Source organism: Crotalus tigris, unplaced genomic scaffold (genome assembly GCF_016545835.1).
Source record: "Crotalus tigris isolate CLP2741 ecotype Arizona unplaced genomic scaffold, ASM1654583v1 scf7180000017847.2079705, whole genome shotgun sequence".
Lineage (NCBI taxonomy): Eukaryota > Metazoa > Chordata > Lepidosauria > Squamata > Viperidae > Crotalus > Crotalus tigris.
In genome coordinates this window covers 634,187-657,011 of record NW_024096670.1, presented here as the reverse complement: position 1 = coordinate 657,011, position 22,825 = coordinate 634,187, and the positions used below count along the sequence as shown (strand labels likewise).

General features: G+C 42.6%; 2 protein-coding genes across 5 annotated transcripts in view; one reads left to right on the top strand and one right to left on the bottom strand.

The window, feature by feature from the left end:
- The first annotated feature begins 1,326 nt into the window (after positions 1–1,326).
- The window catches only part of OGDHL (oxoglutarate dehydrogenase L), a 53,421-nt gene continuing 31,922 nt past the window's right edge, over positions 1,327–22,825 (top strand). Inside the window, exons 1-8 of one of the 4 annotated variants that reach the window (XM_039343355.1) lie at positions 1,327–1,601; positions 7,438–7,661; positions 10,310–10,501; positions 14,635–14,737; positions 16,278–16,393; positions 17,389–17,543; positions 19,051–19,197; positions 21,493–21,583. In XM_039343355.1, the coding sequence (XP_039199289.1) occupies positions 7,455–7,661; positions 10,310–10,501; positions 14,635–14,737; positions 16,278–16,393; positions 17,389–17,543; positions 19,051–19,197; positions 21,493–21,583 (1,011 nt within the window). In that variant the 5' untranslated portion in view covers positions 1,327–1,601; positions 7,438–7,454. Of the gene's footprint in view, positions 1,602–2,410; positions 2,488–3,798; positions 3,998–7,437; positions 7,662–10,309; positions 10,502–14,060; positions 14,219–14,445; positions 14,540–14,634; positions 14,738–16,277; positions 16,394–17,388; positions 17,544–19,050; positions 19,198–21,492; positions 21,584–22,825 lie in introns of those variants that run through there. The other 3 variants (XM_039343357.1, XM_039343356.1, XM_039343358.1) reach the window with 3 other exon arrangements.
- CUNH10orf53 (chromosome unknown C10orf53 homolog) overlaps positions 21,599–22,825 on the bottom strand; it is a 45,107-nt gene continuing 43,880 nt past the window's right edge. Inside the window, exon 3 of the mRNA XM_039343361.1 lies at positions 21,599–21,862. Within this exon, the coding sequence (XP_039199295.1) occupies positions 21,822–21,862 (41 nt within the window). The 3' untranslated portion in view covers positions 21,599–21,821. The remainder of the gene's footprint in view (positions 21,863–22,825) is intronic.

Below are 22,825 nucleotides of genomic sequence, written 5' to 3'. Positions count from 1 at the left end.
CAAATCCTCTGTGACATATTAATCCGTGTGAGGTAATATTGATAACCAGAGTTCTTCTATTTCACACACAATGCAACAATTCTCGGATGCCTCTTTTAACATCCCCTCATCTCGCTGCCACTAGCTGAGCCGCGGGAAAACAATTTTTGCAGCCCACTCGCTCAACTGGATGAATTGTAACCAATTTTTTTTTCTTTGCATCTCTCCAGATCAAGGGAACATCCGTCTTCCTCCTCCTCATTGCCTCCCAACCTCAGCCCAAATTGCGATGTATGCGTGGAGGTGGCAATCTTCATCCGCTCCACAGATGAGAGGAATTGGCTGAGGTTGTTGCGCTGCTCCATGCACCATAGCAAAACAAGCACCAACATGATGTCCTCAAAGCAAATTCTGTTTCGGAGGAAGAAATCCAGGAAAAAAAAAGAATGACAGAAACCAAATGTGGTTGGGTGATGATGCTCACTGGCGGTCTTATTGCTGAATGTTCAAGCAGAGAAGAGGCAGTGTTTTTTTCCCTCCCTTATAGACCTAGAGATATTCATGCATATAGTGGGAAATTTTTCCTTTTGATTTAATTTCTTGTTGTTGTTAGTTGCGAAGTCGTGTCCAACCCATTGCGACCCCATGGACAACATTCCTTCAGGCCTTCCTGTCCTCTACCATCTTCTGAAGTCCATTTAAGCTCACTCCTACTGCCTCAGTGACTCCATCCAGTCACCTCATTCTCTGTTGTCCCCTTCTTCTATTGCCCTCCATCTTTCCCAGCATTAGGCTCTTTTCCAGTGAGTCCTTCCTTCTCATTAGGTGGCCAAAGTATTTGAGTTTCAACTTCAGGATCTGGCCTTCTAAAGAGCAGTCAGGGTTGATCTCTTCTAGGACTGACCAGTTTGATCGCCTTGCAGTCCAGGGGACTCGCAGGAGTCTTCTCCAGCACCAGAGTTGAAAGGCCTCCATTCTTTGGCGCTCAGCCTTTCTTGTGGTCCAGCTTTCACAGCCCTACATTGCAACTGGGAAAACCATGGCCTGGACTATACGCACTTTTGTTGGCTGGGTGACGTCTTTGCTTTTTAGTATGCTGTCTAGATTTGCCATAGCTTTCCTCCCCAGGAGCAAGCGTCTTTTAATTTCTTGGCTGTAGTCCCCCTCTGCAGTGATCTTGGAGCCCAGGAAGATAACATTTCTTTCCCATCTATTTGCCAGGAATAGAGAGGGCCAGAGGCCATGATCTTGGTTTTCTTAATTTCTAGGCTGGCATTAGATGGTGATCCACCAAAGTAATCTTGAGAGCGAACCCCATGTCTTCTCCTTGCCCTGTTTTTCTTTCCGGTTGTGATCTCAACAACCAAGCTGGTCTGCTGTTCATTATTGTGTAATGTTACCTAGCTCATCCTGCAGGAAGCAAGGAAGAGGCATTTAGCAGATTGAAGTCTGCAAAAAAACCCTAGACTTTGGGCTGAGGCCGCCCGCGGGCGCCCACTCGACGGCCCAAGAGCGCGCCTGCCTCGGAGCTCCAGGTGCGCATGCGCGGCCGCTCCAGCACCGCTCGGCTAGCGGACAGCGGCTCCCCGACCGACAGGCAGGCAGGCAGGCGGGCGGGCAAGGTAGGCCTCTCCCTAGGGCTGTCCCCGCTTTGGGGACGCGGCTTTTCCAGGGCCTCGGCCCCGTAGGATGCGGGGGGGGGTCGGCCGGGCTTCCGCGGCAGCCGAGCCCCTTTGCGGCCGCGTCTGAGGGTGACCTAGGCCGCAAAAGCGGGCAAACAGCCTGCTTCCCTCCGACCGCGTTGCTACGGCAACTGAGCGCGGCCGTTGAGGCGAGCCGCCCTCTGCCCGCGCGAGGAGGCTCGTCTCCACGGCAACCGGCCCGGCCCTCCCTCTGCGGGAAGGGAGAGGGGGATCGTTGCGCAGCACCCGGGGACGCTTGGGTTGCCAGGGCAACCGAGCCCGGCCTTCTTCTTCTTCTTCTTCTTCTTCTTCTTCTTCTTCTTCTTCTTCTTCTTCTTCTTCTTCTTCTTCTTCTTCTTCTTCTTCTTCTTCTTCTTATTCTTCTTCTTCTTCTTCTTCTTCTTCTTCTTCTTCTTCTTCTTCTTCTTCTTCTTCTTCTTCTTCTTCTTCTTCTTCTTTCTTTCTTTCTTTCTTTCTTTCTTTCTTTCTTTCTTTCCTTTCTTCTTCTTCTTCTTCTTCTTCTTCTTCTTCTTCTTCTTCTTCTTCTTCTTCTTCTTCTCCTTCTCCTTCTCCTTCTCCTTCTCCTTCTCCTTCTCCTTCTCCTTCTCCTTCTCCTTCTTCTTCTTCTTCTACCTGGAAGGATGCTTTCTCTTTGCAGGAGCTTCTGGAGGGGCCGAGTGGGGGGATTTGGGGGCTGAGCCGGGCTGGGAGGGGGCTTCTTTGCGTGGGAAGGGCGCCCTTGCACGGAGAAGGGGAGCTGGGACCGTGGTTACATCCAGGCAGCCTCCCAACTGTAGTCCCTGGACTCCAGATGGATGGATGATGGGTGGGTGGGGGAGAGGGGCATGGGAAGGTCAGGGGCTGGTGGTCCAGGGTGTTTTGTGGGACCCAGAGGGGATTTTGAGGATGAGAAGTCTTGGAGTCACCGCTGGAAAAGAGGCCCAGGCTTGGCCCTGGGTCATGGTGGCTGTGCCTCCAAGCACTGTGTGCCGATGGAGGGATCACTCACAATCTGGCATCTGTCTCCTGAATCATCTCTTGGTGGGGGGACCAAAAGATATTAAAGGAAATGTAGGAGGAAAGGACTGATAATGGAATCCTCTTCCTCCTCCTCCTCCTCCTCCTCCTATCATCATCATCATCATCATTATCAAAAAGATGATGAGACTCTAGAAAGATGACTAGGGGACTGGAGGCTAAAACATACAAGGAACGGTTGCTGGAATTGGAATGTCTAGTTTGATGAAGAGAAGGACGAGGGGGGACATGATAGCAGCCTTCCAGTATCTCAGGGGCTGCCCCAAAGAAGAGGGAGTCAAGCTATTCTCCAAAGCGCCTGAAGGCAGGACAAGAAGCAACGAATGGAAACTCATCAAGAAGAGAAGCAACCTAAAACTAAGGAGAAACTTCCTGACAATTGGAACAATTAACTAGTGGAACAACCTGCCTCCAGAAGCGGTAAATGCTCCAACACTGGAAGTCTTTAAGAAGAGACTGGATAGCCATTTGTCCGAAATGGTATAGGGTTTCCTGCCTGAGCGGGGGGTTGGACTAGATGACCTCCAAGGTCCCTTCCAATGTTTATTATTATTATCATTATTATTATTATTATCGTCATCATCATCATCATCATCATTATCATCATCTGCCTTCCAGGATAAGAATCTGAGCAGAACACTTTACAAGTATTATAAATACTGTCAACAGAAGCATAACAAATATTTATTCAATTAATACATTCTTCAGTTACAGATGGTGAAAATAGATAAGACATGGGTAAGTAGTTGGACAGATGAGATAGATAAATAGATAGATAGATGGATGGATGGATGGATGGATGGATGGATGGATGGGTGGGTGGGTGGGTGGACGGACGGAGACATGAATGGACAGAGGGATGGAGGCATGGATAGATGGATAGATAGAGATGGGTGGATAGATGGGTGGGTGGGTGGGTGGGTGGTTGTTTGGTTGTTTGGTACATAGATATTTAGTGGATAGATGAGAAAGAAGAGGGGAGGGAGGGAGGGAGGAAAAGAGGAAGTAAGTAAGTTTTAGGTATGGTCATTGACCAAGCAATGTAACAAAAAAGCACAAAGCAGTGATGTCAGCAGGATGTAGTAAAAAATGTCATTGGGATTTGTGACATCACAATTGGAGCTTTGCTTTTCCTGGCTCCTGTCTTGACTTTTTGATCATATCCTTTGGGCACCCTTTGGGATAACAGCATAGCAGTAAGAAGGACCCAAATATTTGCTTGCTGAATTTTACAGAGTGTAAAGCAACATTTTTCAGCGTTTAAGGCAATGGATTACTTTGTCAGCAAGTCGTTCAAGGTACAGTAAAGCAATCTGAGGGCCTTGAGAATTTTGTTATTAATGGGGTTGGAAGGTGAATGTCTGATATGCCTGTAAAAATGACTACATGAAAAACATGAGCTGTGATTTCAATTATTCCATTACCCCAATGGCAAAATCCAAGCACCTAAAGGAATTTTTTTTTAAAAAAAAATGTTCAAGACTGTTGCATGGAATATATTAAAGTGGTTTCAATCAATCAATCAATTTATTTACAGCCCTAGGCCAGCACATTAAAATGGTTTAAGAATAAGGCTCTTACGAAATTTGGAATTGTAATTTTGTATAACTGTAAACTAATAACAGTGGGTGGAACAACAGCCTTAGAACTAACAATGAATAAATAAAAATGATGGATAGCTTTGTCTTATAAGATCAACCATCAACAATACAGGAACAAGCAGTCAAAAAAATACACAGATAACACTTACTGTAGCAGCTATGAAGGCCTTGGAAAAGTTATTTGAATTCTGCAATGTGCTTATATCTACAAAAATCAGAATTGCACAAACTATGATGTTACCTTTGACACTCCATGGAAGCAAAAGTTGGATTCAAAGAAGCAGGATAAGAAGAATCTTGATACTTTGAACTTCCAGGTTGCTTCTCCTTAGTTTCCATCCATTGTTTCTTGTCCCATCCTCTGGTGCTTTGGAAAATAAATTGACCCCCTCTTTATTTGTGGTAGCCCCTCAAACACTGGAATATTGCTATCGTATCACCCCTATTCCTTCTTTTTCCTAGACTAGCCAAACCCAAATTCTGCAACCGTTCTTCACATGTTTTTGTCTCCAGGCCCTTAAGCACCTTAGTTGCTCTTCTCTGCATTTTTTGCCCCAAAGTCTCAACATCTTTTTTGCAACGTGGTGACCGAAACTCGATGCGATATTCCAGACATGGTCTTACTGAGGTTTTATAAAGTGGTACTAATACTTCACGTGATCTTCATGTGATCTTGATGCCAGGAAAGAGAAGAAAACAACAGGGTGCAAAGTGCTTCGCTTCAGTTATGTTGAGTGTACCTTTGGAAGACTGAAAGGCCAAAATTAGGGACAGATTGTTTTGGAGAAAGTCTATTTGTATGGACACTAAGAGTTGTCAACAACTGAGGAGGCATAATCAGTCAATTAATAAATAGTAGACTGGACCTAGGTATATGGCCTCACATTTTGCAAAATAATTCTTTAGACAGGGAGGCAATAAATTTATTAAAGGTTCAAATTTCTCTGTGAATTTAAAACAAAGCACTCTGTGTGCCCATGAATGTATTCATATGCTCACTTTTGTTTACATGTATTGCTGCATAGCACAAAATGGATGTTATGGCTTGCTTTGCATACCTAAGCAAATACTAAACATAATTATACACGTATATTTGCCTGATCAGTTTTAGAATTGTACATAGAGGAACTTTGTGGTGTCACTAAAAAAAAAAGTACCCCCATTTTCCTGTCCACGCCTTGAGGTAAACAAATAGGTTTTCATCATGCTAAGTTATAGTGTAATTGTGATTTATTGAATAAGCCATAATTGGGTGGGTTTATACTACATTCTAAGATAGAAAGTGTATTTAATAGATGACTGCAGAGCTCTGTGCACACCTACTAGTACTAAATCAAAATAAAACAATTCAGTTTGGGGGAGGGGGTCAAAAATGATGACATGGGCCTAGCTAATGTGTCTTTCAGACCTGCAAACATGTCAGTATCAGCCGTGTCATCACAATATTGTCCATGTGTCACTACTGTCACAGTTTCTTAGTGATGCCACTGCTACTATTCAAGATAGCTTTTTCCCTAACCAGATGCTTCACCGAGGATTTAATTACTGTATTCAATTTGCAATTTATCACCAATGCATTCAGTTGAGGTGTGCCTTTGGAAGACTTGTTTGCAAATAATGAAACCGAGATAGGATTAGCCTGCCCCCATTCCCATGCAGGGCATGTAGTGGTTGGATCAACTATATGTATATGTATGTGTATGTGTATATGTATATGTATGTATGTATGTATGTATGTATGTATGAATGTATATATATTTGTTTTCTGAGGTTTTTGCGAGTGTTTGTATGTAGGTCTTTGGTTATTCGGGTTTTCTCCCACGTAAAATTGGAAGTATCTTGGCGACGTTTCGACGAAGTCTCATTCGTCAACTTCAGGCTGGTGCTTTCAGCTTCGTGCTTCTAATTTTACGTGGGAGAAAACCCGAATAACCAAAGACCTACATATATATATATATATATATATATATATATATATATATAAAATGATCACCAGGGTAATAAAACTATAAAATTTATTAAAAAAGCGCCTAGCTTTCGCCGTCACCTGCCGGCATCCTCAGGGCTAGTACGCCAGGGAGTGAGAGAGTCACTTTTATAGATGTACTAAAGTCTGCGCACGACTCCTCGACCTCGTCATCGGGCCTAATTGGTATGACTGCGCACGGCTGATCTGTTCCTTCCCGTTCATTTCGGTCACAAGATTGGGGGAAAGAAGGATGGATGAGGATGAACATGTGACCGAAATGAACGGGAAGGAACAGATCAGCCGTGCGCAGTCATACCAATTAGGCCCGATGACGAGGTCGAGGAGTCGTGCGCAGACTTTAGTACATCTATAAAAGTGACTCTCTCACTCCCTGGCGCACTAGCCCTGAGGATGCCGGCAGGTGACGGCGAAAGCTAGGCGCTTTTTTAATAAATTTTATAGTTTTATTACCCTGGTGATCATTTTATTTCTCACCATGAATACTCCCAGGGTTCATATTTTTAATTTTCTCAAACATATATATATATATATATATATATATATATATATATATATATATATATATATTGCAGTAAATCAAAGTGGAGGCTGCAAAGATTGCCCCAAACTACTCTTAGCAGGTTGTGGAAATCCATTCATTGTCCAACTGCTGTCTTTGTATTATTGGGTGATAGTTTTAGGTCCTGGAGCACAGTGATCACTTTTTTCTCTTGCTGGGAATATCATGATTTTCTCCTTAAAACTTCCAATTACAATTTTGGGGAATGAATTAGCCTCAAACATCTGTTGCGCACCTTTCAGAATCTAAAGCATCCATCCAGAGATGGATGCTGTATAAATTAGATTAATGCATAAATTAAAAAATGTTATTTTGAGTACAGAATTAAGTAAAAATCATACCGTGCATAATAGCCCCGGGAGTTAATTTGACCAACTTTTATCCAACATGTATTTGTAAAGGTAGAAAGATATTGCCCCCCCCCTCTCAATTATTGCTGATTCACCAAAGGCGTAAAAATCACATTAAGTTGCACTTAATATCATACGTTGTAACCCTGGGCTACAAATATTCTCTTCTATTGGTAACACAGTGTGTGTTTTGTTATAAGCTAACCCTCGTGTATTGTCCGTTTTTCCTTTTTCATAGTCCCCCATCGATGAAATATGAGCCACTTGCGGTTGCTCGCTAGTACTTTGAAATGTTGTGGCATTTCTTCCTTCATAAAGAGGAATGTAAACAGGACAGTGTTTTTGCCAAGTCGGCCTTACGTTTCCCCCGGGGTCAAAGAGCCATTTTTGAGCGGGAGCAATTCGACCTACGTGGAAGAAATGTATTATGCGTGGCTTGAAGACCCAAGCAGCGTGCATAAGGTGAGATTTATATATCTTAAGACTCGTTTAGGACACTTCCCCTTTTAAAAAAAAATATTAAAATTGACATTTGTGCTTCTGTTTCATCTCAGTGCTGTGTGTTCTCCCTGTTTACATAGATTTGAAATTCAGACGAGAAAGTCCTTTATGTGTTCCGAAATAAAACTTGAATTAATAGGGGGACGCCAGCAGGTTTTCTCCCACAATTATCCAGCTTTTACGTTCCTGTTATACATATTATAATTTTATTATGGTTATCTTGTCTCGTGAAGTCTAGTATGTATGATTGTTGTGCAGCATGATCTGCTGCAGACAGAAGAGTGGGCGGAAAGGAACTTTATTTGTAGATAGTTTGTTAATTAAGTTAGGAGTTCTTGCACTTTGTTCTTTCTCAAATGGGGCATAGCAACATTACATTCTAACTTCTAAAGTTTAATAATTTGGAGCTTCAGGGATGAACGATTTTCGTTCACAAAGCCTAAGCTATTAGATTGGTTGAGAATGTCAGCCCATTGTTGAGCCCATGTGAATAAACAAAACCTTTATTACTAAACATTTAAATAAACTTTAAATTATAAAATTTTATAACTAACACTGTTACTTCATAGCTTATGCCAGTGGTAGCGAACCTATGGCATGGGTGTCAGAGGCGGCACTCGGAGCCCTTTCTGTGGGCACACGCACCATCTCCCCAGCCCCACCTCCTCCCATAGCCCCTGCCTCCCCAGCAGCCCTCCCGGAGGAGAGTCGCCTTGGGTGCGGCCCACGTGAAGCAGCGCAGCCAAGGACATGGTAGCCGGGCAGCGGGGACAAGACTCTGCCCTTGCGCCTGTCGTGTGCAGATGATGCTGCGGGGCATGGGCGGATGGCGTGGCCACCATGGCGCTGCTGAGCTGCCTGGGTGATCTGTGGCGGGCCGTGGAGGTGATAGGTGGCCCACTGGGCAGGGCAGAGCAGGGACGGAGGGGCGGTTTTGGGGCACTCGGTCTCTAAAAGGTTCGCCATCACTGGCTTATGCTTTTCCTGCAGAACGCGGTGTTTTTTATTAGCTACTGGATATGGCCTCCTTTTCCATGGGATTTTTTTTAAAATCAGTGCTTAGGTTCACAAAAATGCAGGGATTGAGCTTAGAAGTTGTACAGGCAAATATTCCACCAATTTACATGGATTCCATCTTAAGTATTCTAGGATATTTTAAAATAAACTTTTGAGGGGGGCATCTCCTAGGACCTAGGGAGAATACCATGAAGACGTATACATTGAGAAGAAACATTTTTTGCGGTGACTGAATCGTTACGGATCAAATAATATATTTGAAAAATATATTTCAAGAGAGATTTCCCCCGTGCTCTTGACACAGCGATAGTGGAGAGGATAACCATTATATCTACAGATGCATGCAGGATTATTCCACAATGAGACATGCTTCAACATGGAAAGATCAATATATAAATCCATTGGTCATTTCTGATTGTGACTGTTGAATCCAAATGTCACAGGGCACTTAATAATAATAATAATTTCTTAATAAATTTGCAATGGCTGCCTTTGATTTTTCAGCGAGGAGGATCACGGGATGTGGGTGTGAAGACCTAGATGGGAGGTTTAGGATGTGGAAGTAGGAAAAATGAAGTCAAAGCGAGGACTGCTGTTTGGATCAGTATGTCAGAATTGGCTCCTCGCTGGCAGTCTGCCATGAACCCTGGGGGGAGGCTGGAAGGAAGGGGGAGGACTTGGGGGAAAGTGAATCTGAATTGTGAGAACAGCTCTCTGTGAGAACCGAGGAAGTTTTCAAAGTTGTTTCCCTGGGAGAAGACTGCCAGCCCGCAGAGTGACTGTTTCCAAGGCATCTCTTTTAAAATTGATTGGAGAAGGAGAGCCAAGCAATGGGAAGGGACTAAGGGAGGAAAGTTAACTGGGAAAATTTAACAAGCGAACTGTTGAAGGAAAAGTCTTCATCATGATTCAGTCCAAGCCGGGGATAAACAACATGGCGACTGCTTTAGAAAGAAGGTTGCAGTTTATTGAAGAGGAGAGCCAGAACAGGAAGAAGGCTCTGGAAGAAAAAGGAGAGAGCACATGTAGGGAGTGGGTTTTTATACCCTCTGGAGCCTTTTGTTTGGAGTTGTTCCTGTGGCATGAACTTTGACCTGAGTCTGAGTGTGCCTTTCTGGTATTCTGATGGTGGTGGGTTAATCCTATTGTGTCTCAAGGGTCATACCCTGCTTCCCTGGGGCTGTGGCCAATGACTCTTAGATTTTTGGTGTTCACTCTACAGATCTTTCTTCCTAATCCCAACTTCCTGACGCCGGTCTTTCTGACAAGATTATCTGCCTTTTTGCAGACTTGATTTCTGCTCAGAGGCAGGGTAGGTTTCTGCTTTTAAAATCCTTCAGGGAAATATATTCTGCCCTTTTAATATTTCCTTCTCTGGGGGGAGGGGCTGACTTCCCACAGAACCCTTTAGTTCTGCCTTTGCATTACCGTAATTCACTTGAGGCCTAGTAAAATATACCTTTCTCAACAAGTGGAGTTAGGATGTTTTTACTCAGATGACCAAGCTGAGGCAGGTCTGATGCAATAACTACATTGTTGGAAAACTAACCGTTTCTCACTCCTCTCTCTCCTCTGCCCTCTACCCCTCTCAGTCTTGGGATTTATTTTTCCGTAACGCTACTGCTCAGGCTCTTCCTGGACAGCCCCTTCGTTCATCTTTGCCAGAACTTTCCGAAACCAAAACATCGCTCATCCAGAGCCATGGGTTGACCAAAGCGCCTGGTAAGGCGGAGAAGCTGGTTGAAGACCACCTGGCAGTCCAGTCCTTGATCAGAGCCTACCAGGTAAGCCAGTGGTTCTCAACCTTTTTAATGCCGCGACCCCCAACCAATCGTAAGTCGAGGACTACTCAACTGGTGCAGCACCGTTTGCAGAATGGGACTTTTGGGGGGCTCAGCAGCGCAGAGATAGCCTGGACAATTCCTATTGGCTTTTGAAAGCCAATAGAGTTGGACTCTATTCAAGAGAGTCTATTCTATTGGCTTTCAAAAGCCAATAGAATAAAAGGGAGTAGCACAGCTAAGGAAAAGAGGAAAAAATGGCGGACTGCGTTGTTTGGTGACCCCCGTGAAATGATCGTTCGACCCCAAATGGGGTCCAAACCCAGAACCACTGAGGTAAGCAAAAGAGAGGACTTTCCACCATTTCCATTGGAAAAAAATGCTCTTGGAAACGTTTACTACAGTTCTGCCAAGGTTGCCCAGCTTTGCACTCTCCCACCGAAGGAAGCATCTATTTTTCTGAAGGTTCTTAACCTAATTTCGAAGGGGTAGAAAGAGCACCACCAGGCATAACGATCCATGTTGTTCTTGGGTGATTTTAACAGGGAACAATAATTTTCACTCTATACCTGTTCTATCCCAGCCAAACCCCTGTTGATAAAATAGGCTGGAGACTTTAAAAGAAAACAAACCCCTTTTAATATGGGTGACAAACCTGCCAAATAGTCCAAAACACAAACAGAAAAACTCAATCCAAATGAAGGAAATAGTCCACAGGAAAACACGATGCAAACAGAAGAGTAGTCACAAGCAAGACGAACAGACCAGGATTCAAAGAAGTACTTTGCAAACGGTTGCCTTCAGCAACCAGCACTGCCCACACCTCCTTTTTTTATACAGCAGTCCCAAGGTGTTGCCTCTCAGTGCCTTCTCCTTTTACCCTGGAGTTGCCGTATTGACTGCTGCTGATTTACTCTTGCTAATTGACGACGTGTGCGAGCATCAATTAGCAGGTCCATCAGGTGTGAGTCCTCCGAGTCTGACTCATTCTCCTCACACAGCTGAGCTTCATCAGGAACACGACTGGAGGGCCCAGGCTCTGCATCAAACCGTGAGTCCTGTAATTCATCAAAGCCTCCCTCTGCCCCTGATGGCCCCTCAAATGCCTCCTCCACCTCCTCCTCAGATTCCTCAGACTGAGCTGTTGGGAGCACAGGCTGGCACGGAATCACAACAATACCAGACATGTCAAACACAAGGCCCGGGGGCTGGATGTGGTCCGCGAAGTGGTTTCATGTGGCCCGCGAAGCCATCCTGGAAACAGTGAAGGAACGCCCCCCTCTGCCTTGGCCCTGGCCCAGGCCAGCCGGGAGCCAATGTACAATTTTGTGGTGGCCATCAATGCTGAAACACATTCAGTCTTAGCTCCATAAGCCCCCCCCCCCGCATGGCCTGAGAGGAACGGTGAGGCTCCTCCAGTGGACCATGCCTTGGCACTTGCCCCGGTCCCATCCCCTTCTGGCAGAGACCCTCAGATCTATCCCACTCCTGCCCAGGCCCCCACAGGCACTCTTGATGCGAATGATGTAGAGCTGGCCATGCCCACCCAGTAGGCCACACCCACACAGTAGGCCGCATGCACCTGGCCCCCTGAGGGCAACCGCAATGCTGATGCGGCCCTCAGTGAAATTGAGTTTGACACCCTTGCTCTATATCATTTCTGTGCCTGGTTTCCATAACTGCCAACTTCAGTCGCATCCATCCCACATGAAGCCAAAGAAAGAGGAAGGAAGGGCTACAGACTTACACTGTTCACAATAAGCAACACTCTTAGAAATTACACTGAACAAAACAGAATCATTGCATGGTTATTTACCAGCAACAACTAAATAAGAATCTATTCTTTAATAAAATAGAGGAAGGAGGAAGGGAAGGGAAGGAGAGAGGAAGGGAGGGAGGGAGGGAGGGAGGAAGGAAGGAAGGAAGGAAGGAAGGAAGGAAGGAAGGAAGGAAGGAAGGAAGGAAGGGAGGAAGGAAGGAAGGAAGGAGCAGATTGTGCCTATCTCTGTAACATATCCCCAACAGAAGACCTACTGTACATTCTTCTGCTATGTTTTCTGTTTCTTCTTTAGAACATAAATTGGTTTATTTGTAATATAAATACCAGCTGAGCAGAATTGAGGAAAACTGTTGACAGTACAGTTATTCTAAGTGAAATATGTTCAAAGCAACAGAAAGAGCCATCTTCTGTAAATAGGAAGCCATATCTCCTCCGATGCTGTATGTGCAAACAGGGCATTCAGAAGGAAAAGTCCTATTTCCTAATTCTCTGACTTTTTAATTACATTCAGTGTCCCAGGAGCGCTTTTATCAGAACTGTGTGTGTGTGTGTGTATGTGTCCCTGGTTAATATATTGACCAGGTGACTGAGTGATAGGAAATGTATTTCACAACATAAAAGAGCCGTGGTTGCCCTAGTGGTTAGAATGCAGTATTGCAGGCTAATTCTGCCGACTGCCAGCAGTTCGAGTCTCACCGGCTCAAGGGTTGACTCAGCCTTCCATCCTTCCGAGGTCGGTAAAATGGGGACCTGGATCATTGGGGGGCAAGAGGCCGACTCTCCAAACTGCTTAGAGAGGGCTGCAAAGCACGGTGAAGCAGTATATAAATCTAAATGCTATTGCTATAACTAAACACCCACCTACGCAAATCGGAATGGGACAAGTCACCCCAGCCAATTCGCCACGGCCAACTCATCATGGCCAGTTCACTAGTGGCCAGCTCACCACTGGATAACTCGCCATGGGATTCATGTACTTCATTTTATTTTTATTGACCACATTTTCGACAAAATTATTTGATCCCTTATATCACAGGAAATCGTTCCTGTGACTACTAGCTTTGGTAACCCTTTGATAAATCGTACAAAGAACTTACTCTGCCTGGAATTGTTTCACGGTGAGTCGGCCAGGGCGAGGGGGCTGTGGTGAATTGTCCTAGACCCCGCGCACATCTACATAGAAAAGATTTAAGCAAATTAAAGCCTGAATTGAAGTTAATCAAAACACATAAGGAACAGTTGCTGGAATTGGGCATGTCTAGTTTAATGAAGAGAAGGACGAGGGGGGACATGATAGCAGCCTTCCAATATCTCAGGGGCTGCCCCAAAGAAGAGGCAGTCAAGCTGTTCTCCAAGGCGCCTGAAGGCAGGACAAGAAGCAACGGATGGAAACTCATCAAGGAGAGAAGCAACCTGGAACTAAGGAGAAACTTCCTCACCGTTAGAACAATTAACCAGTGGAACCACCTGCCTCCAGAAGCGGTGAATGCTCCAACACTGGAAGTTTTTAAGAAGAGACTGGACAGCCATTTGTCTGAAACTGTATGGGGTTTCCTGCCTGAGCGGGGGGGGGGGTTGGACTAGATGACCTCCAAGGTCCCTTCCAACTTTATTGCTATTATTATTGTTTTTATAAAACGGTTCTACGTAGATCGTATCACGCACGAACATCAGAGTAACGACAGAAGGACCCAATTTGGGATTGTTGACTGAAATTCCCCAGTGCTAGTTTGTGTTCTCAGCAGCCCAAAGTCTAAAAAGCTTGGTTTTTTTTTTTTGCAGAATTCAATCTACCAAATGCCTCTTCCTTGCTTCCTGCAGAATGAGCTAGGTAACATTACACAATAATAAACAGCGGATCAGCTTGGTTGTTGAGATCACAACCGGAAAGAAAAACAGGGCAAGGAGAAGACATGGGGTTCGCTCTCAAGATTACTTTGGTGGGTCACCATCTAATGCCAGCCTAGAAATTAAGAAAAGCAAGATCATGGCGTTCCATAAGGAGTGCACCTTAGAATTTTAATTTGAAAACTAATTTTAAAATGAATGGATTGCAATTGGATTATAAAGATGCTTTTCATTGCCCGTTGGGCCAAAATTTGTAAACTATGTAAGATAAGAGTCATTATAATTCACATACCCCGATGACAGGTGTGCTTACTTTCAGTTTGTAGGGCACTACAAAGCTCAGCTTGATCCTCTGGGAATTCATGCCGTTTCTTTTGATGCTTCTATGAACCATTGTAATTCCACGAGTTTCGGTGAGCTTCTCCTTTGATTGACCCCGTTTAGCGTGATGTTTGTTCTTTCCTTCGCCTTTCCTACTTCCCTTCTTTCCCACTCTTAACCTCTTCAGATCCGGGGACACCATGTGGCTCAGTTGGATCCCTTAGGAATCCTGGATGCCGATCTGGATTCATTCGTTCCATCGGATTTAATCACTACTATAGATAAACTGGGTGAGAGTTTTAAACCTCGTTGGCGGTAAATTAATATCCATAGTCAGAGGAATGTCTCAAGGAAACAAAATGCAGCTCGCAAGTTAGTTAAGCATTGCAATTTTCTTTCACTACTAGAACAGAGCGGCCAAGTCTTCTTTAGTGAGATTGTCCTCTAATTATGTGTATTAGTTTATTATAAATAGATTAGCATTTTTTATATGTACAGTAGTGGCCAAAATTGTGGAAACCTTTTGGGGAAAGTGTACAGTAGAGATGCCACCTTTGGTTAAGTTTCCACCCATTTTTTCTTCTAATTTCTTTATAACCTGTAGCCTTGTTCACTTAATAATACTATTTTACATTGCTTTCTGGGCGACCAGTCAACTCTTTGCACCATGAATTTAATTTTATCACGTTTTACAAGCTCACTCAGTGAAAGAACACCAAAAAACCCAAACAATTTGATAGCGATCACATAACACACTGACCAATGTCCTCCTCTCAGCTTCAATACATGACATCAAAAACTGACTCCTACTGTGATCTGATTGGCTCATTGCCAAAACAAGATGACACCCGATTGGCTCTCTAAACACTCTTGCTCATTGGCTACCATCGGATGAAGGAAAGCTACCTGATATCAACCTAAGTAAGTTGTGCTTCCTTTTTCTGGTTATTTGGCTATAGCTTTTCATAGAATACAATACAGATAATTGAACAAACTATGTTGCATTACATTCTTGATTAAAGTATCTTTCCATTGATATATAATTTTATGGTACTACTCCCCCGAAAAAGTGGTGTTATTAGCCATCAAACCTCAAAAATATACTTTCCCCAAAAGGTTTCCACAATCTTGGCTATTACTGTATATATGTGGATTTTTGAGTATGTTCACACATGCATTGTGTACTTAACTAAAGGGGGTCTCTCTCTGTGTCTCTCTGTATAGGCCCGAAGAGAAGAGTTTTTAAATAGCAGAAATCTGGGGTGAATCTTAAGGAATGTTCAGAAGTCATCCCAAAGGTGCTTTTTTAAGACACAACTGGACTTTTTTTTTTTTTGTCTTGCCTTGAAGACGTTTTGCTTCTCATCCAAGAAGCTTCTTCTGAAGAACTGAAGAAGCTTCTTGGTTGAGAAGTGAAACATCTTCAAGGAAAAAGGAAGTCCAGTTGCTTCCTGAAAAACCACCTTTGGGACCACTATGACCTATATGAATAAAAATCTCCATATACATGTTCAGAAGTCAGTATAATGGTGGCCTTCACACATCACCTTAGTCGTTCTATAAGTCAACTGTGTCTCATGGCTTAGCTTGCTCAAATCTAGTTACGTATGGCTCCCTCAATAAACCATGGGTTAGCCAGTCATTCAATGTGCTGTGTGAATCCAGTCAACGTGTAAGACTTCTTCTCCCCATGAAAAGATAATTCTTTGCAGAAAAAGTCTGAAAGAGGACCAGGTGAGCACCTATCAGGTGGACCTTGGGATATGGGAGTCTTGTTTGATTTTGACTTGCCGTCTTCCTGTCTCTTCGCTAATGATGTTCATGTCGCAGAGTTTTATGGCTTATACGAATCTGACTTGGACAAAGTATTCCGATTGCCTACAACCACCTTCATAGGAGGAAATGAGACAATGCTTTCTTTACGGGAGATTATCAGGCGGCTGGAGGTCAGTGTGGTTGCTTCTTCTTCTCAATGGGACTTGGGTAGTTTTCAATCTTCCATCAACACTGACCGAGCAAGCCACTAGTATGTAAAAAGAGATCACCCCCCCCCTTCCTTCTAGCCCTGATGATATAATCTAGTTGGGTCATGAAACATCTCCAAGAAAACTATCAAGCTCAGAGAGCACCAAGGACCCTGCAGTCTTCAGTCTTCATCTTTGTAAATAGAATAGAATAGAATAGAATAGAATAGAATAGAATAGAATAGAATAGAATAGAATAGAATAGAATAGAATAGACAGAGTTGGAAGAGTAGAGTAGAGTAGGGTGGAATGGAATGGAATGGAATGGAAGGATGGGATGGGATGGGATAGAATAGAATGGAATGGACTGGAATGGAAAATGGACTGGAATGGAGAATGGATTGGACTGAACTGGACTAGACCTGACTAGACTAGACTAAACTAGACTAGACTAGACTGGAGGGGAGTGGAATGGAATGGAATGGAATGAGATGGGATGGGATGGGATGGGATGGAATGGAATGGAATGGACTGGAATAGAATAGAATAGAATAGAATAGAATAGAATAGAATAGAATAGAATTCTTTATTGGCCAAGTGTGATTGGACACACAAGGAATTTGTCTCCAGTGCATAGGCTCTCAGTGCACATACAAGCAACAAGTGATAAATCATGATCATAATCGTAAAAAACGTTCATCATAAATCATAAGATACAACAGTCAGTGATGGTCAAAGTGGTTGTATCACCTCTTTGCTGCAATTTTATTTAACTAGTTGTTGGCGGTAAATTAATATCCATAGTCCGAGGAATGTCTCACGGAAAACCAAACGCAGCCATTGAAGGAGGTAATACTAGGGGTAAGGAAAACACAACCGTTTTATGTAAGATGTAGCAACAGACTGTAAAATAAATTTGATTGACCCATCTATCATATCCCCCTCTTAATTTATACATCCATTGCCTTGCGGTCCAGAATACCTACTGTCAACACATAGGGCTGGAATTTATGTTTATTAATGATGTGGAACAGTGCGATTGGATACGGCAGAAGTTTGAGATGCCCGGCGTCATGAAATTTAACAATGAAGAAAAACGGACGTTGTTGGCCAGGCTGGTACGATCCACAAGGTATATTTGGAAGGATGTGATTGTGTGCTGTTGAGATCTGTCTTAGCAGAAGCTCTATCAGCAAAGCTGTCTTAGCTGTTTAATAAATACTTAGGGTTTTTTTTTTTTTTTGCCCTCTACATTCTTAGGGCAGGCTGAGGCCAAGAAACCATAAAACAACACTCAGCTTTTTGGGGGCCCTCATCACAGTTAATGAATGCTTGTGCTCTCAAGAACATTTAAATATTAATTTCACATTGTTCCTCAAATACAACATTGGCTTCCCTGGGAGTATTTATTCAGCCAGACAGCCGTGGATCACCGTGCTGAGTTTAATTAAAATAAAAATGAATTCCAGCCAGATGCTTTTAATAATTGGGTTAACATGGCATTTGAGTGACAGGCTGTTAACCGCATGTCACCCAAAAGTTTTGCTCATTTATCTTCCTGGAAGTGTGGGGGAAAAACCTTCAGCCGTACAGTTTCTGCTGCTTGTGCTGATTAACATGAGAAGGATCTCTTTAATAAAGTAGGAAGGCATTTCTTAGTATCTAGTTTATACACAAGAAAGATGTGAAGCATACCTTAATAATGGCTATATGGACGGATTCAGATCCTGTATGTCTCTCCTCTCCTCTCCTCTCCTCTCCTCTCCTCTCCTCTCCTCTCCTCTCCTCTCCTCTCCCCTTTCTCCTGTACTCTCCTCCTTGTCCTCGTCCTCGTCTCTTCTCCTCTCCCTTTCTCTCTTCTCTTCTCTTCTCTTCTCTTCTCTTCTCTTCTCTTCTCTTCTCTTCTCTTCTCTTCTCTTTTCTCTTCTCTCTTTTCCTCTCTTCTCCTTTCTCCTTTCTCTCTCTCTCCTGTCCTCTTCTCTCCTCTCCTCTCCTGTCCTCTTCTCTCCTCTCCCCTCCCCTTTCTCCCATGCTCTCCTTCTCATCCTCTTCTCTTCTCCTCTCCTCTCCCCTTTCTCTCTTCTCTTCTCTTCTCTTCTCTTCTCTTCTCTTCTCTTCTCTTCTCTTCTCTTCTCTTCTCTTCTCTTCTCTTCTCTCCTCTCCTCTCCTCTCCTCTCCTCTCCTCTTTCTCCCTCTCTCCTGTGCTCTCCTCCTCTCCTCTCCCCTCCCCTCTCCTCTCCCCTGTCTCCCGTGCTCTCCTCTTCTCTTCTCCTCCCCCTTTCTCTCTTCTCTTCTCTTCTCTTCTCTTCTCTTCTCTTCTCTTCTCTTCTCTTCTCTTCTCTTCTCTTCTCTTCTCTTCTCCTTTCCCCTTTCTTCCTCTCTCCTGTGCTCTCCTCTCTTCTCCTCCTCTCCTCTCCTCTTCTCCTTCTTCCCTCCTTCCCTTTATTTTATTAAGGAATACATTCCTGTTGACTTGTTGCTGATAAATAACTATGCAATACTCTTTTATTCAAGTGCAGTTTCTAAGATTGTCATTGCTTGATGTTGATATACCTGCTACATCAATGGATGTCTGCTTCTTCTTTTAGCAACCGACTTGAGTTTGCGCATAATAAACCATTGCTTTTTCACTTCCTTAGGTTTGAGGATTTCCTTGCTAGGAAATGGTCCTCAGAAAAGCGCTTTGGCCTGGAAGGATGTGAAGTCATGATTCCTGCTCTTAAAACAATCATTGATAAATCAAGTGAAATGGGAATTGAATATGTTATAATGGGCATGCCTCACAGGTAACGGCCTGGCTGATTCATTTGATCCCTTAACAATGCACTCGGTTGCAGTTCCTGAATATTATTAGGAATTTGGGCCTCACTTTTTTTTTTCAAAGACCTTGGCTGTCAGGAGCAAATCACATTTATGTGTTGATAACAAATGAATCTCTTAGTACTAGCACTACTGCTTAGGTTTATATACCGCTTATATATATACCGCTTTACTGCCCTCCCTAAGCATTTTACAGAGTCAGCATATTACCCTCAATAATCTGGGTCCTCATTTTACCAACCTCAGAAGGATGGAAGGCCGAGTCAACCTTGAGCCGGTCAGGATCAAACTCCTGGCAGCGGGCAGAGTCAGCCTGCAATACTGCACTCTAACCACTGCACTTTAACCTTGCATCGGTCTTTTTCGACACAGGACTACTGAGAGCTCAGGATAGGGAATAGAAGGGAATTCCCTCTGTAATCATCAACCGGGGTTCACAAACCGCCTTGGGAATGAGACGGTGTGGAAACACAGTTCCCTGGAACTGGAACTAACATTTGCCAGAGATCTTGTCCAAGGAAGCTGAGTTTGAATTAGAAGCCGATTTGGCTACATTGAAATCTAACCCATATCAGGCTTCTTCAGTTACAAACCATCACATTCTATGAATAGAGAGCTTGTTTTCTCAGCAGAATGACATATTCCTGAACAAGAGGCTTGCATTGTATGTAGGAAGAATTAATTTATCTTATAGAGGCAGGGAATTTTGCTTTTCGTAAATGAGTGCGTAGTCTACTTTCCTAAAGAGCTATGAAGATTTCCAGTCATCCAGGTCATGGTGGTCCCAGAAGTGTTTTTTCCAAAAGGTAGCTGGACTTTCTTGTTTTGTCCTTTGAAAATGTTTACTTCTCATCCGAGAAACATCTTCAGTTCGCTTCTTGGATGAGAGGCGAAACATGAAAGAAAGAAAGAAAGAAAGAAAGAAAGAAAGAAAGAAAGAGTGAGAAAGAGAGAAAAAGAAACAAAAAAGGAAAAAAAGAAAGAAAGAAAGAAAGAAAGAGAAAGGAAGGAAGGAAGGGAGAAAAAGAAAGAAAGAGAAGGAAAGAAAGAAAGAGGAAAAGAAAGAAAAAGAAAAAAGAGAAAGAGAAAAAGAAAAAAGGAAGAAAGAAAAGAAAGAAGGAAAGAAAGAAAGAAAGAAAGAAAGAAAGAAAAAGAAGAGAGAGAAAGAAAGAGAAAGAAAAAGAAAGAAAGGAAAGAAAGAAAGAGAAAGAGAAAGAAAGAAAGAAAGAAAGAAAGAAAGAAAGAAAGAAAGAAAGAAAGAGAAGGAAAGAAAGAAAGAGAAAGAGAAAGAAAGAAAGTCTAGTTGTCTTTTGGAAAAAACACCTTTGCCTGGTAAGAACTAACAAATTCCAGATTTTCATGGAATATCATTTTTATTCCTATTTTTAAGGTTTCTCCCCCCCCCTTTAGTGTGTTATCATGTTTGTTCTAATTCATTCTGGAACCAAGGATATTCCTCTTCAATGTAAACAGCTGGAGGAGGGGAACCTCAAATCTTTTTTTTCTTAGGATCTCCTTTTCCTATTGTTTTTTAAATCTCTTGCTGTGCTGTCAGTGTAAATTAAAGTTCAGAGTAATAAACCTTCATATATGAATTTTAACATTTTTCTCTTTATTAGTGGTCTGCTAATTTCAGGAAGATCTGCTTATCTTTTAAAACAGTTCTGCTCACATTTAGGTGAGGTATAAATACATTGATAGTAAGATTTTGTTGTTAGTTGCGAAGTCGTGTCCGACCCATTGCGACCCCATGGACAACGTTCCTCCAGGCCTTCCTGTCCTCTGCCATCTTCTGGAATCCCTTTAAGCTCACGCCTACTGCTTCAGTGACTCCATCCAGCCACCTCATTCTCTGTCGTCCCCTTCTTCTCTTGCCCTCCATCTTTCCCAGCATTAGGCTCTTCTCCAGTGAGTCCTTCCTTCTCATTAGGGGGCCAAAGTATTTGAGTTTCAACTTCAGGATCTGGCCTTCTAAAGAGCAGTTGGGGTTGATCTCCTCTAGGACTGACCGATTTAATTGCCTTGCAATCCAGGGGACTCGCAGGAGTCTTCTCCAGCACCAGAGTTCAAATATATAATAACATTATATATTTATATAGAGATAGATAATAATATTAGGGAGAGAAACAGTAAAAATTTAAACTGTGACATGTGACACTGATCACAAAATCTTAGCCATCAATTCTCTAAATTATATTGGTGTAGATTTGTTGATTTTTACCTCTTGTGATTTATTTTTGATGCTTTTTCCCCCCTCCCAGAGGAAGACTGAACGTGTTGGCGAATGTTATTCGAAAAGAACTTGAACAAATATTTTGTCAGTTCGACCCGAAGCTTGAAGCAGCTGACGAGGTGGGTAAATATCCTTTCAACTTTTCAGAATATTGTCAGCTACAATAGCTTGTCTTGATCATACCGCTGTGTAGGTATTTGAGGGTTTGGCAACTTGGCCGCTTTCCATAAAAGCTAGAGTTGTTGTTCTTAGTTGCGAAGTCGTGTCTGACCCATCGCGACCCCATGGACAACGTTCCTCCAGGCCTTCCTGTCCTATACCATCTTCTGGAGTCCATTTAAGCTCACGCCTACTGCTTCAGTGACTGCATCCATCCAGAGGCACTGATATGGAAGCCACTTTGGCAAAAAAAAAAAAAAAAAGAAAAAAAAGAAAAAAGAAAGCCAGAGTTAGACTTAAAAAAAATAATGGGATTTTTTTTTCTTTTTGACTTATAACAGAAGAGCCTAAAAATTTACTTAATGGGCTAAGGAGATTCTAAAAGATATTAATTGATTTAATATTGAGGATTTAGATCTATAAGGGAAATGAAAGTTAGCTGTTACAATATAGTTTTCAATTATAATACGGAAGTCGGATTGAGACAATAAAGGATATGTTATTAGTAAGTGATGAGTTACTAGGATGAGAAATAGAATATATTTCTGCAATAAAGTAAGAATGTATTTAAGTAAACAACATGTGTATTTTAGTTATGACAACTATTTTGTAATGAAATAAGAGGAATTGGGGTCACCAGAAATCTGAATATTATGGATACTAAAGGCTAAATTGGAAAACTTATTGAAACTGGGTAAAAATTAAAAACAGGACATGGATATGTATAAGTTAAAATATATTGGCAAGTATTTAATTGATCGAGCTATAATCAGAAATTCATTAATTTGAACGTGATATAATAATTAAGGGAAAATAGAGAGGGAATCTTTGATGCTGTAACCTGAGACATTTATGAAAGAGCTTGTTATTGGACTATTGATTGCCCAATCACCACGCTGCTTCCTAAACACTTGGATGTGAAACTGAAAAACTAATAAAACTTGTTTAAAAAAAAAAAAGAAAGAGCACCTTTGGAATCAGGACATAGTATTTTTTTTTTCTTTTAAAGTAGCTCTGAAGTCTTCTTCTGCTACATCTGTGAATGTTAAACTGTTGTATCGAATGTTGAAATGGTCAATGAATTAAAAAAAAAAAGGATTAGCAGAAGCCAATAAAGAGAAAGAGGAAACGCTGTAGTTCTCCCTAACCTCTACTAGTTACCTGGAGTATTCCATAACTGTTCTGGAAGCCATGGATAGAAT